The 15,496-nt window shown below is 45.8% G+C and overlaps 1 protein-coding gene across 3 annotated transcripts in view; it reads right to left on the bottom strand.

Moving 5' to 3' along the window:
* The window catches only part of Slc24a3 (solute carrier family 24 member 3), a 491,099-nt gene that overhangs the window by 396,798 nt on the left and 78,805 nt on the right, over positions 1-15,496 (bottom strand). For all 3 annotated transcript variants that reach the window (XM_004635592.3, XM_023720226.1, XM_023720227.1), the window contains exon 2: positions 14,263-14,391. In XM_004635592.3, coding sequence (XP_004635649.2) covers positions 14,263-14,391 — 129 coding nt within the window. The remainder of the gene's footprint in view (positions 1-14,262; positions 14,392-15,496) is intronic.

The raw sequence follows: 15,496 nt of genomic DNA on the forward strand, positions 1-15,496 counted from the left end.
ATATATACCTATTACCATATTCTGGGCAGGATGTACACCCTGAAGATGGAACAGTAAGCAAAACTGTCCTGGTCCAGCCCACACAGGCTTGTCACCTACAGGACAAAGCCCAGCACTTGTGAAAATAGTGTACCCATTCAAGATTCTTCCCTGGAGTACAACTCACAAAGAAGGTATTGGGAGGAAGAGGGAATTCTGGGAATGAGAAGGGGCTTCTGGGAAGGAGGGGGTGCTGGGGAAGTTAGGTTCTGGAAAGGAGCACTTGGCACTTATTTGTTTTAACTATAGCTCTGCCCCACCCCAGGAGATGGGTGCTCCTGGAATGCCTGACTCATGGGTACCTGAACACTTGGTCCTGCCTAGCTCCATGAAAGCACTCAATAAGTATTCACTTCTTTACCTATGAGTTCAAGCCCTACTTCAGAGGTCCAAGTTTGCATCTATAAGCATCCTACCTAACAGCTGAGCATGGACCAAATCTTTCCAACTGATTCACATGCTGTTCCAACAGAGCAGGAGTTTGAGAGCTAAAGAGGAGATTAACATTTGGCCTACAAGGTAATGGTGACAATGACAGGAGTCTCTAAACCATATTATAACAAGGGCTGCTAAAAGACTACAGACAAGGAAGCCTGAGCCAGGAAGAACTTAACAGCTGGCCTCCAAGGTGTGCTATGTGGCAAACAGTAAAACATACTTTACAGAGCTCAGAATGACTGAAAGGAAAATTGCTTTGGTTCTTTAGAAAGAAGACAATTTTCATAACCTCAGTTGCCCAGGGAATAAAGAAGGTGGGGTGCAAGCTCCCCATCACTAGGGATATTCGAGGACATGACAGAGGAGCATTTCATAGTGAGCCTACAAAGGAAATTCAGACATTATGTGAACTTCTGGGCCACATCGAAGTTCAAAGTTTCCGAGTGCTGAGTCTGCAGCTCTGACTTGGGCTAAGAGGAGATAAAGCAGCTGTGAAGGTGTGCTGCTTCTGCTCAACCCAGCCCAGTAATGCTCATTAATCCTGCAACAGTAGCTTCAATTTCTGGCAAAATCTTTGCAGATTCTCCAAGTTCTTTCACATGCATTTTCATGTTTCTCCCCTAGAGCTAGCAGAGAAATGGCAAATCCATTCCAGGGCTGGATATGGAAGGGTGTAGGGGAGGAAACAAGAGAAAATACCTACAGCTGGCAACTTCTAGAGCTCAAGGAATTGGTTGTGGAGGCCACAACTAAAGAGCGAGTTAGGTGTGCAGTGTGGCCATGGACCCAGAGCACGCAACAATGTGGAAGGCTGCTTTCTGTAGCTGTCACCAGTGCTGCCTTCTGGTTTGTAGGAAGAAAAGCAGTAAAGAATAGGCCGCAAGCCCCAACCCAGTCAGGCCAAAGCAGCTGGAAGCCTGAGTCCACCTGTAGGCCACAAGCCCTGCAGCTCACTGGAGACTGGGGATCAGAGAAACATCCCACTTCTTTTCCCTTCCTGGAAGCAAGAGTGAGTAAATCCCTGAGCTCAAGGGAGGAAGCAAGTGATGGGCAGTGGAGCAGCAAGTAGCTCGCAGGGCTTGGAGGTTCTTCAGCAGTGTGACATGGGATGCAGTATGCCAGTCACTAGGTCTGCGTGACCTGAGGTCACATCTCACTTTAGTGCAGGTGCCTGTTTTGCTCATTTAACCAGGCATCCATGCCCGAGCTGAGGAGCTGATGAAAGCCTTGTTTGCTATCTGGTGTTGTGGTTGTAATGAGGAGTGTGCTCAACCCCGAGAATGTCACGCAGGACTGAAGACCCTGGAAGTCAAATGCACACAGAGGAGGATGGCTGCCTTCTCCCTCCACCCTTCAGCTCCTGCTGTGCAGGCTGAACAAGCATGAGCAGATCACACATGCACAGGCTGGGGTGGCTGCAGCCCTGAAGGCTCAGGGAGAAGTCTTCCTTCCACCTGCCCTTTCCGTCCAGTCACCACAGGGTTCTGGAGTCCAGGTCATGGTTCTGTTTTTGAGAGATGTTGAGGAGTGGTGAATAGGTTTGGGGGTATGAAAAGAGCTTTTATGTTTCTACACTCAAAAAGTCTCTTTGAAAGACAACCTACAATAAGCACTTAAGTGGACAATGTCTGTCAGACATTTCTTTAGAGGATCACAGCCAACACATTAACATTTGCCTGGGAGGTTTGTCACAGCATATGCATTATCTACATATATGAATGTGTATTTACATATGTGTGTATGTACACAAATAGTCAAGAATACATCTATGCACAAAAACATGGATGAATCTCAAAAACAGCACTCTAAGAAGCCACACATCAAACAGCACAGATTGTGTCACTCAAAGAGAGAAAGTTCTAGAACAAGCATCATCTATGATTATAGAAATTCGATGAGTGTTTGAATGGGCTTAGCCAGGATGGGAGTTTTCTGAGGAAGGACATGAGAGAATTTCTCAGGATGAAGGAAGCCGGGTGCACAGGTGTAATCTTACGTCAGAGCTCACTGATGGTTCCCTGAGCACATGCTCAACTGCACTGTGGATAAATGTAACTCTGAAGGGGAAACAGACATAGATATGCATGCTAATGCACATGGACAAGTACATACTTGTTTCCACTTTGAAGTTCACTAAAATAGGATGGATTGATGGTTGGATACACAGATGAACATGATAAAACAGGCCGGCATAACAAAATGCAAATTAGACAGCCTGGGTGCTGGGTCGACAGATATTTGTAGTACAGTTCCATTTTCTTGTGTGCTTTCAAATGTTCATGATGAAATGCTAGAGTGAGGGGAAAAAAGGACCTCCTAGAGTCAGGAAGGGAAAGATGCAAACTTGCAAATAGACAGTACATGAAATTGTAGCACAAATAGAACAGTGATTCTAGCTTTATAATGGTAATGATACTGAGGCATTATGACCCCCGGGGAACCACTACATGGAGGCATGGGGCACTAGGCTGTTTGGTCTGGGCACCTTAAACGAAACCTCTTTTTCTGAGCCTTGATCACAAACTGGTTCCCCACAGGGGCTAATTGATATCCCTTGTGGAACCAGGGTCTGTGCATAAAAATGGTCAAGAGAAAGAAGAGGTACATCTGCGTTACGACTCTTCCTTTAAACTCAGTATTAAATAACCCAGTGTGTTGCCCCAGGACCTGTGGTTGAAACACAGCAAGTAGTGGAGACACATGGAAGGACAAGGACACCCATGGGACATGGATCACCCCTCTTTGGGTGATTTGACCAAAGTGACACCCTAAGGGTAGATTCACACCTCATCAACCATGCTGGTAAAAGATCCCCCTAAACTGGCATGTCGTTATCCTAACCCCCAATGCAGCAGCAAGTAGAACTAGGTCAGAAAGAACCCAGGCAGCTGCCTCACCACCTCCAGCATATGAGCAAGGGGAGAGAAGGCCCCCGTCTGTCAACAGAGAGCCCTGAATAAACTCTGGTTCTGCTCCTGCGTTGTGCTTGGACTTCTAGACTGCAGAACTGTGAGTGGCAAACACATTTCTGTTGGAAGGCAGCTACCCAGCCAGTAGTACTTTGTGATAGCCACCAGAACAGACCGAGAGGAGACAGAACAGAGCCAATCACAGAACAAGCCCTGCTCCTTTGCCACTTGCTCATTCACAGTCCTTCTATTCCTCTTCTTCATCCACTGGTGTTAATTCCAATTACCCAACCTTAAATAGCTGATCTAAAGCTCTACCTCCTCATCTTCAGAGATTTTCTACAGATTTTTCCCAAGGCAAATCAACAAGATGTCAGCATAAGGAGAATTCCTATCCTCTAATAAAAGGTGCAATGGGAGACTTATTTTCGTTCCTCTACCAGCACAGGAGCTCTGACAATGAAGACTATTCCTCCTTTGTACCTAGACTTTTAAGACGCTAGTACCTGTCAGATGCATCTTACATTCCTCCCCTGGTAGGAAACCCCGATGCCAAGAAATCAGAGAAAGGAATCAACAGCATGAATAATGGTACCACCTTCTAAGCCCACTCAAGACACGGCCCTTGCCAAGGGCCCAGCCCCTCACACACACACCCGTGACTCTGACTCCCCTGTGCATAGGGGAGGAAAGTGAGACTCTCCAGGTTGAATGTTAGTGCTTGTGGCTGGTGCCAGAGTCCATGGAGCTGTGACTCTATGCAGGAGTAGGTTATAGTTATAAGGCATAGACACCGCATCTCTTCAGGTTCCCTCCTAAGCTGCAGGCCAAAGGAACTTGGAGCACCGCTGAGCCCTGGAAGCACACCAGCGTACTCTCTGCACACTAGGCCCCATCTCTCCAGAATGGTCCTGTCCATTCCAGGTCACCCACCTGTCATCTTTGCTTTCTCATCACAGTGTCACTGGCCCCACTGGTGTGGGCCAGGGAGCCCCGACTGAGCTCCCAGAGCACAGGTCTTGCTTGACAGGGATGGCTAAGACCCTGGGCTGAGCCCAAATCTATTTTGTTCTGAATCAGCTTCTAAAAAAGGCAGCTAATCTTTAATTTAGAGATTTTATTGTTCCATTACAGACATTTCAGCCAAATGGATGGATCGTTCAAGACTCAAAAGCACCCACAGGATAGCCAGATGTGCTCTTACAGAAACGTACCCTCTGAGGTAATGGAGGGGGCCTATCTTGGGCCTTGATAGGGCTGACTGCAGGAATACAAACAGGAGAGGTGGCCATAGCCCCACTGACCATGAGAAAGCCTGTGACTGACCCCAGGCCTACCTGGTGGGTGCCTTGGCTCTACCTTCCCTAAGCTCCCACTGTTCCATGGGGCCTGAAGAAAATGCAGGCCCATTTGGTGAGAGGAAGAGGCTGGACCTTACTGGGCCCCATCCTCACCCAAAGCCCCAGAGTTCACCCAGGCCAGACAGCATCATGCTCAAGGACAGAGCAGGTCCCCAAGGGGTTCCTGCCCTGAGTCCCAGAGGCACCACAACCCCAAATTTGACCAGTTCAGCTTCCAAGAAGGTGTGGGAGGAAGGCACCCAGGAAATTGAATTAGAGGCAAGACCTGCAGACAGGAGAAGGCAGGAACATTGACTCCCAACTGTAATACACAGAAGTTTAGAAACACAGCTGGGGTGAAAGTCCACCCTGATGTCTCTAAGACAGGTTAGAAAGACAACTCAGAATGGCATAAAAATGAGTAAAGTGTTCATAGTGTTCCCAGGGAACCTGGAGCCTATGTGAGGTCTATAGCAAGATAGGTTTGGTGCCGTGTGTGTGTGTGTGTGTGTGTGTGTGTGTGTGTGTGTGTGTATTCACTTATGGAGAACTGCGAGAAGGGTTCAAGAGGGACTGCAGACCCAGGTCTTTGCCCCTTACCTGACAGCACAGAAGGGATGAGAGGGGACACAGAAGGGTCATAGGCCATGGCTCCCAGCCTTGGCTGCTCCCTGCTTCACCTGCCATCTTAAGCCCCTGGGGCTATAGTAACAGATTGCCCCAGACTGGGTGGCTTCTTAACAACACAAATGTGCCTCTCACTGCACTGGAGGGCAGACTCCAAGATCAAGGCGCTAGCAGACTCCCTGTCTGTCGGGACCAGAACTGGGGCTCATAGATGGTACCTCGTACCTGAGTCTTCACATGGAGAAAGGGGTAAGAATGTGTTCTTGGGCCTGTTTCATAAGGGAAATAATTCCTGTCATGCAGGCTCCATGCTTAGGACCTAAGTACCTCACGTTTTCTGATGCCTTCACCTCGAGGATGAGGATTTCAACACAAAATCTAAGGGGACAACTTCACTCAGCCCAGAGCACTAGGAGGCTTGAGAAGCTCTGAGGCCCAGCTTCAGCCACTGCTGGCCCTGAAGTCACATAGGGTCCAGGAGGCCCAGACTTGCAGACTCGACTCAAAGACTACATGCTCCCAGGAAGCCTAGAAAAGGCAACTTGGCCCTGGGGTAAGAGGGAACACAGTGCCTTGTCCTTGCTCACAGTTCTCATAGTGAGCCTTGAGACATCCCACCTGGCATCTGCTCCTCACCCAGGAGGGAGATATGGCCGTCATGGTCCCAGGCAATGGAGGTTTAACCAAGGGCCCTGGGGCCAGGAGGTGGCTTCCCTGGGATGGCCCCATGATGGGAGATGCCAGCCACCCACTCTACCCCCAGCTTCTCTGTTGTATGGAGGCAAGGTAGAAGAGCTGTGGGGATACCATCTCCATGTAGCACAGGCTGATACAGCAGCAGCCAGGCCTACAATGCAGCTATACTCCCGGACCCATGTGAGAAGAAATTCTAGGAGCCCTGAGTGTTGGACAGGGAGTCTGCACCCCCAATAACCTGCAATAGGGGATAGCCCACAACAGCAGTGCTGAACATCTGGGGGGAGAATCTGAAACAGACTTCCAAAGCATGGACAGAGAAGTGTTGTCATCTGGGGGGGGGGGTAGGAGGCAAGGAAGGGACAAACCCAGTCTCAAACACAGGCTTGAACCCAGGACACCAGCACTCCCTAAGGAAGGGATCAGGACAGCAGAGAGGAACATGGCAGAGTAAATCATGCCTCGGCCCCTCCTCCAGGCCATGGGAGGTCCCAGTCCCAAAGCCAAGAACAAGAGGCTGCAGGAAACACTTTCAGGAAGTGCCACCGAGGGTACTTCAGGCTTTACAGGCCCTGTGGTCTGAGCTGGAACTGTTCACCTCTGCCTCTGACAACCCCAAAGCAATGTGCATGGATGTGTTCCAGTAAGACTACTTAAAAAAACCATGAGCCTGGTTCAGCCAAGAGATCTTACTTGTTGAGCACTGGCTTAAAGGAAAGGATTTGGAAGTCACTAGGTGCATTAAGCCCTATGCTTCCTCCACATTTATGACTCTGGATTTTCAACTCTTTAATTCATGTTGGTCTCAGTCTAAATTACCTATCAACTGGGCACAAGAATATAGTCATGCCTTGCCTGGAGGTATTAGTTCCAAAAGCCAATGTGTTCCAATAAGCTAATGAACATGAAATTGAAATACATTGAAAAGTCTAAAAGTACTTTGAAATAAACCCACATAAGCTCTGAACTGAAAAGCAGAGTTTATCATCATTTACCTGTGTTTCAAGAAAATTCCAGGCATCACATTAGAGTAGGTTACCTGGGCTAAAGAACAGAGGGTTGTTTTGTTTTTTTTTTTTAACAGAATGCTTAAGTGCTTCAATTAAAAAGTCCTGAAGGCATGTCAAAGCTAGAAGTAAATAATCTGGCCTTCTCCTCCCCATCCTTGAGAGTTCTAAACTTTTGTTAGTATGATGAAGAAAATCCTCTAGCCCCTGTTTCATCCTGTCTGCCTACATGGTGACCCCTCTGGCCCAAGAACCTCATTAGTCAGAAGCTGTCTGGTTAATACCTCTGTCTTCCTTGCTCAGCTCAGAGTGTGATTATGTTGCATTGCCACTACCAAAAACAACTTAGTTATCCTTAAAACCATCTTGATAACACTGCTCATATCCATGTGCCTGCAGAGTGGTAACTTTCCTGGAAATACGCCCATCTGTCTACCATCTATTACATTTCTGGTAAAGAAGATAAACCAGCTACACTTTATTAAACACACACAATGATTGAAGATCCGGCCACTTTACAAAGCCCCTTTCCTTTAAAGATAACTACAAACCTGTGAGGAGCCATGCGAAGCTGCATTTCTAGAAAGTGGGCACGGGGGTCACAGAAATCAGGAAATTCTCCTGATATATGGGTTGAATGTAACGGAATTGTGACTTAGGATTTGTTCCAGAATTCAAAGTCTTGCAATACCATTGCCAATGACTCCTCCATCGCTAAAGAAACTTTTGGTGTCTCCTCTAAGGTTCTTGTATTTAAAGGGAAAAGATGCATTTCATAAATGGGCTCCCTAGGACAATTTCTAGCTCCTTGATGACCCTTCCAAGGTAAATCAAAGTATGTCACCTTGATCAGGCAAGAATCATGATGATTGAGTGAAAAGCTAAAGCCACGATTAGAAGACATAAGTTTGAGTTACGCTTTTTCTATAATGAGAGTATATTGCCTTTGTAATAAGATAAGCATACAAGAAAATTAAGAAAAAAAATTTTTAAGCAAGTTTAGGGAGGGTAATCTAGTAGAAAGTACTAGAAAGTACCATTTATGAAACCTATTTTCTCTTCTCTTTTCTAACACTTTGCTGATGCATGTATCCCAGCCTGTCCAGCAATTAGAAGTCATGTGACCAAGCCCTGGCCAATGAGATGACTCCAGAAGTGAGTCTGTATCCTCTAAAACTCTGTTATGCACAATCTTCTTTCTTCTTCATGAAGAAACACAGTGCCTTGGAAGCCAAGATTTGATGAAAAGATTTCGGGTCCATGGCCCACTTCCTGCAACCAGGCCAACCACAGACCAGAATCTTATGTGAGAACGAGAGCAACTAGTCTCATATGAAACCACCAAATCTGTTGCAGCAGCTCCTGTTACCCTATCTAACTAATGCAGTGAAAAGTTTGATACAAATTAAAAAGTAGATCACATTAGTTTCTAATTTGTTCCACTTAAGAATGTCAACAGCTATTATTTGAGTCATTAAGGAAATTCCAACTGCAGAGAAGTTAGTGGAAGTTATGTGAGCTACTAAAATAAAGTGTGGATTTTAAGATTTTAAACCTAGTTCTTTCCCAGATTCAAACCCAGTCAGAATCACACCGGGATGACTGCAGTTTGTCATTCCTAATATTTTAGACAAGATTGGTAAAAAAAAAATTATTGTTAATGTCACTTGCTCCATTTTGTTCTTGCAACATAAAACCTAGAAAATCTAAAATTACATTTGTGGCCCATTATTTCTACTGGACGGTGATAGCCTAGATGGTACGAACATCAGATCTTCTTTCCCATTATTTGTATATATGTGTATCTATGGTGTGGAAGTTAGGTGGCTCTACCTTGCTTCCGATAAACCCTTGGTTCTTGGACAGGTTGTGGGTTTCCTCTGGGCCTTGAGTTGTTCATAAAAAGGTGAGAAAGTTGGGCCTTTTGTACTATGTACAGTGGTCATGCCCAGTTCTATTCAAACCAGCCAACCCTAATGTCACCCTGCTCATGCCAACCTCTTAAATGGATTCCTCCACTTGCTCCCCTACTTCTTGTTTAAGGTCATCCTCACTGCTTGAGTCTACCCTCGTTCTACTCTCTTAGGGACCGTTAGTTTCATTTGTCTGTTGTGGCTCACCTTTCCCTCTGGGTCTGCATGGTTTGGGCCATTCATGTGAACGCCTGATCTGTGGATACTTTGCCATGCTTCCACAGGGCCACCACCCTCTTGGTCTCCCCGTGGTCCCACAACACAGCCTCCAGTGTCCCTCCTTCAGAGATCTTGACCCAACTAAACCAGGCAGGCAGAACAAGCAAGCCTCTATCAGCTGGTTATCAGAGTAACCTCACAGCAGAGCTGCCACCAAGGGCCATCATTTTAAATAGCTTCTTTTTTCCAAAGTTTATTCAAGAGGCACTCTGGAAAAGCTCAGTTCCTTAAAATATCAAAGAACTGAAAACCAAAAAGTGATAGATCTTCCTGGAGACACGCTGTGCAGTGTTTAAATAAAACTGTGCTAAGCATACACAGAAATATCTCAAAGAACTCATTTCTGCGGCAGTTGCCCACCACCCTCAATATTACATTTAACTAACTTAATTTTCTGTGGATCAAATTTATTCAAAGTTAAATTTCTCTTAATAGGTCATCTGAGTAAACAACTTCAAGTGTTATTTGCCAAAAAAACAATATGTTTCCAGGCCTCAGATGAAATCGGCAGTGTCAGGCTAAGAAAACAAACTTAAAAATTCACAGAGAGCTGGAACAAATGCTGAAAAAATTGGAGCCTGGAGGTCAATCTTTTCACGCAGTTCTGGAGATAAAATACCAGAAAGTCTCACTCAAATAAGGCCTTTGAGGGGCATAGGAAGAATACTAGTATTTTTCAATTCAAAATGCATAAAGCATTATATCCTCAAAGCAGAAGCTGCTATAAAAGCATGCCCATCCCAGTGGGATGACCCCGGCCACAGCCAGTGCTGCCATTTTGGGTGACCTTGGCTCATCTACTGGGTGCTCTGGGCTCTTGGACCTCAGGGATGGGGCGACAGAGTAGAAGAAGGCTTGAGGTATGGCATGGAATCTCAAAATACATTAGTTATGAAAGGAACCAAGGGATGCCTTGGCATGAAAGTTTATGTCAATCTCTTCTTGCAATTTCTCAGAAGTACTGCATTTGTGTAATGGAAGGAATACAGTAGTTGAAGGAAATGAACATCTGAGAAGCAAAATGGCCCCATATCCCAACAGGAAGGACAACCAGAATAGGCATTGCCATCTCTTGTCACCAAATCAACAGCCATCCTCTTACGGCAGTCAGAGGACTGTGGCACACCAAGTAGCATTGACTGTGCTTTGTAATGAGTGTTAAACAAACCCCTGCTTGTGGCTTTGACACTACAGCTCAAAGAGCCATGGCACATGCTGCATCCACCATACTCAGGTTCCTGCATAAATAACCCCCCTCCCAGCACAAAGGGACCCTGACACATGGTCTCTGTCACAGAGGTGCTGCTGCTGACATCATGGCAACAGGAAGGGAGAGGGTCCAGCACCTACAGGACTCACTTCCTGTGCCGGGTGGAGAATCCTAAGAGCAGATGCCACTGTGTTCAAGCAGCACAAATCCATGGGGGCTTCTGATGGGAACTGGGTGACGTATGGCCAAGGGAGTGTTATTGGTTTCCTCCGGCTCAGTCCTCTCAACCAATAGCTAGGGGTAGAGAAGAGGAACACAGTGGCCCTCTCATCTACTATTTCACCAACCTTGGTTTCAATTACCTGTGGTGGCTACCTGTGGCCAAGCTGTCACCTGTGGTCAACTGTGGTCTATAAATGCTACATGGAAAATTCTGGAAATAAACAATGCATAACTTGTACATAACTTTTAATACAGTGCACTGTTTTCAACTGCTGTATCTTAACTTTGGTTACAGCTATTAATATCTTCTTGTGCCAAATTTATAAATTAAACTTTATCGCAGTTATGTCTGTATTTTTTAAAGTATCCATAGGTTTCAGCATTCCCTGTGGCATCAGACACCCACAGGTCTTGATTCATCTCCCAGGAACAGGGTTCTTCTTAACTACAAACTTGTAATCATATGTCAGAGCTCTATAAGCACTTAGGCTCACAACTGCTTATCAGAAAACATCAGTTCAGTCAAAACTCAAAAAGCACACCTCTGCAGCATTCTAGGAAGGTCAGTGAGCCACAGGGTCATGTTCATCTGTGGCACTTCTGGACCACATCATCATTAGACGCCAATGACTAGCGGGGCTGGTCCTGCCTGAGGCTGTCAAGCTCATCTCTGTGGGCAAATGGGACCCAAGCTCACCATCCAGCTGATGCTGAGACCTGGGCTACCTGAGTGTGCTCTAGACAGAAGCAGACTGGCTGATTCTGCCTATTGTTGTAGAGAGTGGCTGGAGAATGTGTCTTTAGGCATCTTAGAGTGTGGCACATCTCGCATAGTGGGGAAATGGGTGCCCTGACACCCGGCAGACAGTGGGAAACTCATGAGTCACCTCCTACTACAGAGCTATCGAGCTTGGGGCACTGTGCTGTACATACTTTACAACTTTATTACCACTTCTCACAGTGGCTGTGAAAGGTCAGAATGATTATCACAAGTTCTCAAGGAAGCAGACAGGCTCAGAGCATCTTATTATGTTGCCCAGAGCTCCACGGCTTCTAAACTGGAATTCAAACCCAGGAGAGTGTCCACTCTACACTTCTGAGATGTTTGCAATGAGCTAGAAAGGAAGTGTATCCAGACCACTGGATGTTCCAGACCAGCCTGTCTGACAGACCTATCTGTGCTGATAGAAATGTTTTATGACCTGTGAGATCCAGCACAGTAGCCACTAGCTACATGTGGCTACAGGATATTAGATGTGCGGCTAGCACAACTGAGAGTCAGAAACTTTATTTTATTTTATCTGAGTTCCTGCCATGAATGTCCATATTGCACAATGCAGTTAAAAGATTTTCATAATAAGCATTCAGAAAAGGAAATGATTGCCATGGCCCAGGTAGTCCAAGCAGGCTCTGTCATGTTAGGACTTAACAGGACTCTGTCTGTTTCAAGTATGGTCAACTTCCCTCCTGAATTTGCTTCAGCAGCAAGGGCCCCAGCAACAAGTGCATCCCCTTCAGTCTGTAGATGAAGAAACCAAGAACATCTATCGTAGAGCCATGAGGAACATGTTTCCTTTTTGGACCTGCTCTCTGCTGCAGGAATGAGCTCTCATTTACTGCTTCCTGTTTCCTTCCTGAAGCTTTTGGTCTCTTTTGTCTGCTGTGCCCTCCAAGCCAACCCTAGAAGATACACGCTTTTGATCAACCTGGACATTTTCCTGTTCCTTATAAAGCTGAGTCATCACCGCTCTTGGACTTTATTACGTAACTTGCAGCGAATGATCTTGATGATTCTACACCTGTCCCTTAAGGCATCTTCTCACACAGGGAGCAGTGCTGCTCACAGAGAGAGCATTCACCTTCCCCAAACACAATCCCAGCACGTTAAATACCCAGAAACCCAACCTGTGGCCAGATCTAGCACAAGAAGAGAGTCACCATATCACACTTGATTCCATTCTTTCCACACCATGGGCGGTCACTTGGCTCATTAGTGCTGTCTCCTGTCTTCTGACATCATAGTCTATTAGTTGGAGGGAGATGTTGAAAATATATGAATATAAGACCAGAGCAACAACAAACTGATCCTGCACTGTCCCTGTCCTGGCCTTTCAGACCAGCTTTTGGAAAATCTGTTTCCTAGAACGTACATGGCTCTGCACCCTCAGCTGAAGCTTTTGGACCTTTCATCCCCATCCCATTTTCAGCACTAGCTAATATAACTGCCATGTGCTTCACCTTCAAGAATGTCTCTTGTCCACTTAGCAATTGCCACAGTAACATCTGAATTTTCCAACTTGAGAAGTATGGATTATATAGGGTTTACAGGTGGAGCCAACTTCTGACTCCTTCCACCTTCACTCAGTGTGGTTGTTAAGAACCTCAGTATGTACAAAAGAGCAAATCTCCCCCACATTCTGAAAAGAAAGTAGACATACAACTTTCTAAACACATTTTGTATGTTAAGATCTATGGACTTTAGGGACACAATGAAGACTGCTTATGTCCATCCACGATGACACTAAAAGTGAGACAGGTCCTTGGATGTGAAGTCAACATATTCTTGAGCCATTGAGTCCTTAGAAAGGGCACATATGGAGTCCAAGAGCACCTCAGGGCATGAAGGCAGGCCCCAGAGAGCTCTGGGTCCAAGTCAGGGTTGCGAAGCACAACCAGACCCAATCTACTCCATAGCTGGTTTCCACACAGATTGTGAATTAGGTATGGTTTCATTTAAAAGAAAAGAATTGTAAAATAAACTTTAAAAGGCTACTGTTACATAGTTTGCAAAGGCTAACATATTTACTGGCTGGTCCTTTCTAGAACAAGCTTGGTCTAAACCATGAGTGACTTCATCCCAGAAGGGGGGGACCTGTCATTTCTTCATGAACTGAGCCCTGGGTCCCAGTTAGTTTCCTTTGATGCCCTTTGAATTTATTGTCATTTTCAGTCCAATAACATTAGAAGTAAAATGCTCCATGTCTTTCTAAAGACAGGCACAATACACATCATATATAACAACAAATACTGGTGCTGGGGAGATAGCTCAGTAGAATAAATGCTTGCTTGGCAAGCACAAGGGCCTGAGTTCAATCCCCATTCTGAAAAAAAAAAAAACACTCAGAATGCTATTCAGTCATCCCAAGATCAACATCATAGTTGAAGATCTGCCCCGAATTCTGTCTTCACTGTGACAGAAATAAAGGTCTTTATTAAAAACAAGCCAGAGGGAATCCCAGGAATCCAAGTAAAGAAGGCCCCTTGAATCCTCATGTACCCTGCCCCAGGAGCCTTTCTATACTGGTTGGCACTGGCTCCAAGTTTGGTATCAGTGGTGCAGAATCAGAATAATTCCAACTGCAACTTACCTTCTCCTCAACTCCACTGGAAAAGGAATACAGAGGTAGAAACACCTGAATGATCAAATGGGCTATCCCCATGGAGTTTCTTATACTCTTATACTAAATGTCAGTAAGGTGTCTTTGGATTTGAACCCAAAGAAAAGACAGGAAGTCCAGCCTTCCCTTGACCATAACCAGAGAAAGTGAGAGCCATGGCCTGGCACACAGGCATTGCTCTTACCTGGCTCCGTGCAGTTCCTGCCGCTCCGCAGTCCCACATCTTCAGAAACCAGACTGTCATTGGCCTGCATTAACCTCCTGCCCACCATCCACTTCCTGTCTTCTCCTAGGAGGTCCATGAGGTCAAGCTCTAGGGAGAAAGATACAATAACTATGCATTACTCACAGCAGAGTTCTGTCTTTACCCATGCCACTATTCACTCAGACTCCTTCAAACCCTTTTGCCTTTAATCATTAAGATCTTCCTCTTGCTGGTCCCTCCTGGGATCCACAGATGGCTCTCCAAGGATGACAAGCCTCAGCAGAATGCTGGTGTGGTGTGTACCCCCAGGGTTTTCTCCAGTGAACATAAGCTCCCACTGTCTGCAGGGCCACTTTCTTGATAAAGCATACTTCATTCGTGGCTGTCTTGTCTTTGTCTTGATTTCCCAAACACAATGACATGCTGACAAATGCTTAACCACCAATGCTTGGTGTAAGAAAACGTTCTAGATTTGTAGCTGTTGCTATTTTCATGGTATCAATTATCCCACAGGGGCAAGTTCAAGGTGCTGATATCATTGAGAATGGAATGGGAAAGAGACAGGCACAACCATCTCTGTTAAATGAGTTGTATCTACCCCCACCAGCATGTCTTTCCACCACCTTCCAAATCAGCCACTTGCCACTGAACCCAAGGTCGGCCTCCTGGGAGTCATTAAGCCAAGACATCTTTCACCATTCCCAGAGCATTGGCCAAGACAGCCATTGCACAAGTTTTCAAACCCCAAGAGCAGGAAAAAGTCAACCACAGAATGCATGTTAGAAGGTGAACACTGAGACAACTGTGGGGATGAACATGGCAGAAATGCAAGGGCACATCTGAAGAGGGAACATGGTGTGGTCTGCAGAGGACCCACTGAGTTGGAAGTATTCTGCCTACAGGTAAAGGGATCTCAGAAAAGAGAACTAATAAGCTCCAGGGAGCACCAGGAGAAGACTAAGAAAACAGGAAGGGACATGAGATGTGTATTTCCTGTATTGAAACAAATGTCTGGATAGGATGATGGGTGAGGAGGAGTTAAGAACAAATCTTGGGAAATTCAGTATTCCTCCAGAAAGTTAGTGGAGTAAAATAATTTGACAAAGACCAAGACTGGAAGGGAAACAACAAAGGTACATGGTGTCAGGCAAGAGAAGAGACGAGGAGAGAAGGGGAGGAGAGGGGAGGGGAGGGAAGGGAAGGGAAGGGAAGG

This window comes from Octodon degus, unplaced genomic scaffold, assembly GCF_000260255.1.
Source record: "Octodon degus isolate 3935 unplaced genomic scaffold, OctDeg1.0 scaffold00073, whole genome shotgun sequence".
In the NCBI taxonomy this organism is placed as follows: Eukaryota; Metazoa; Chordata; class Mammalia; order Rodentia; family Octodontidae; genus Octodon; species Octodon degus.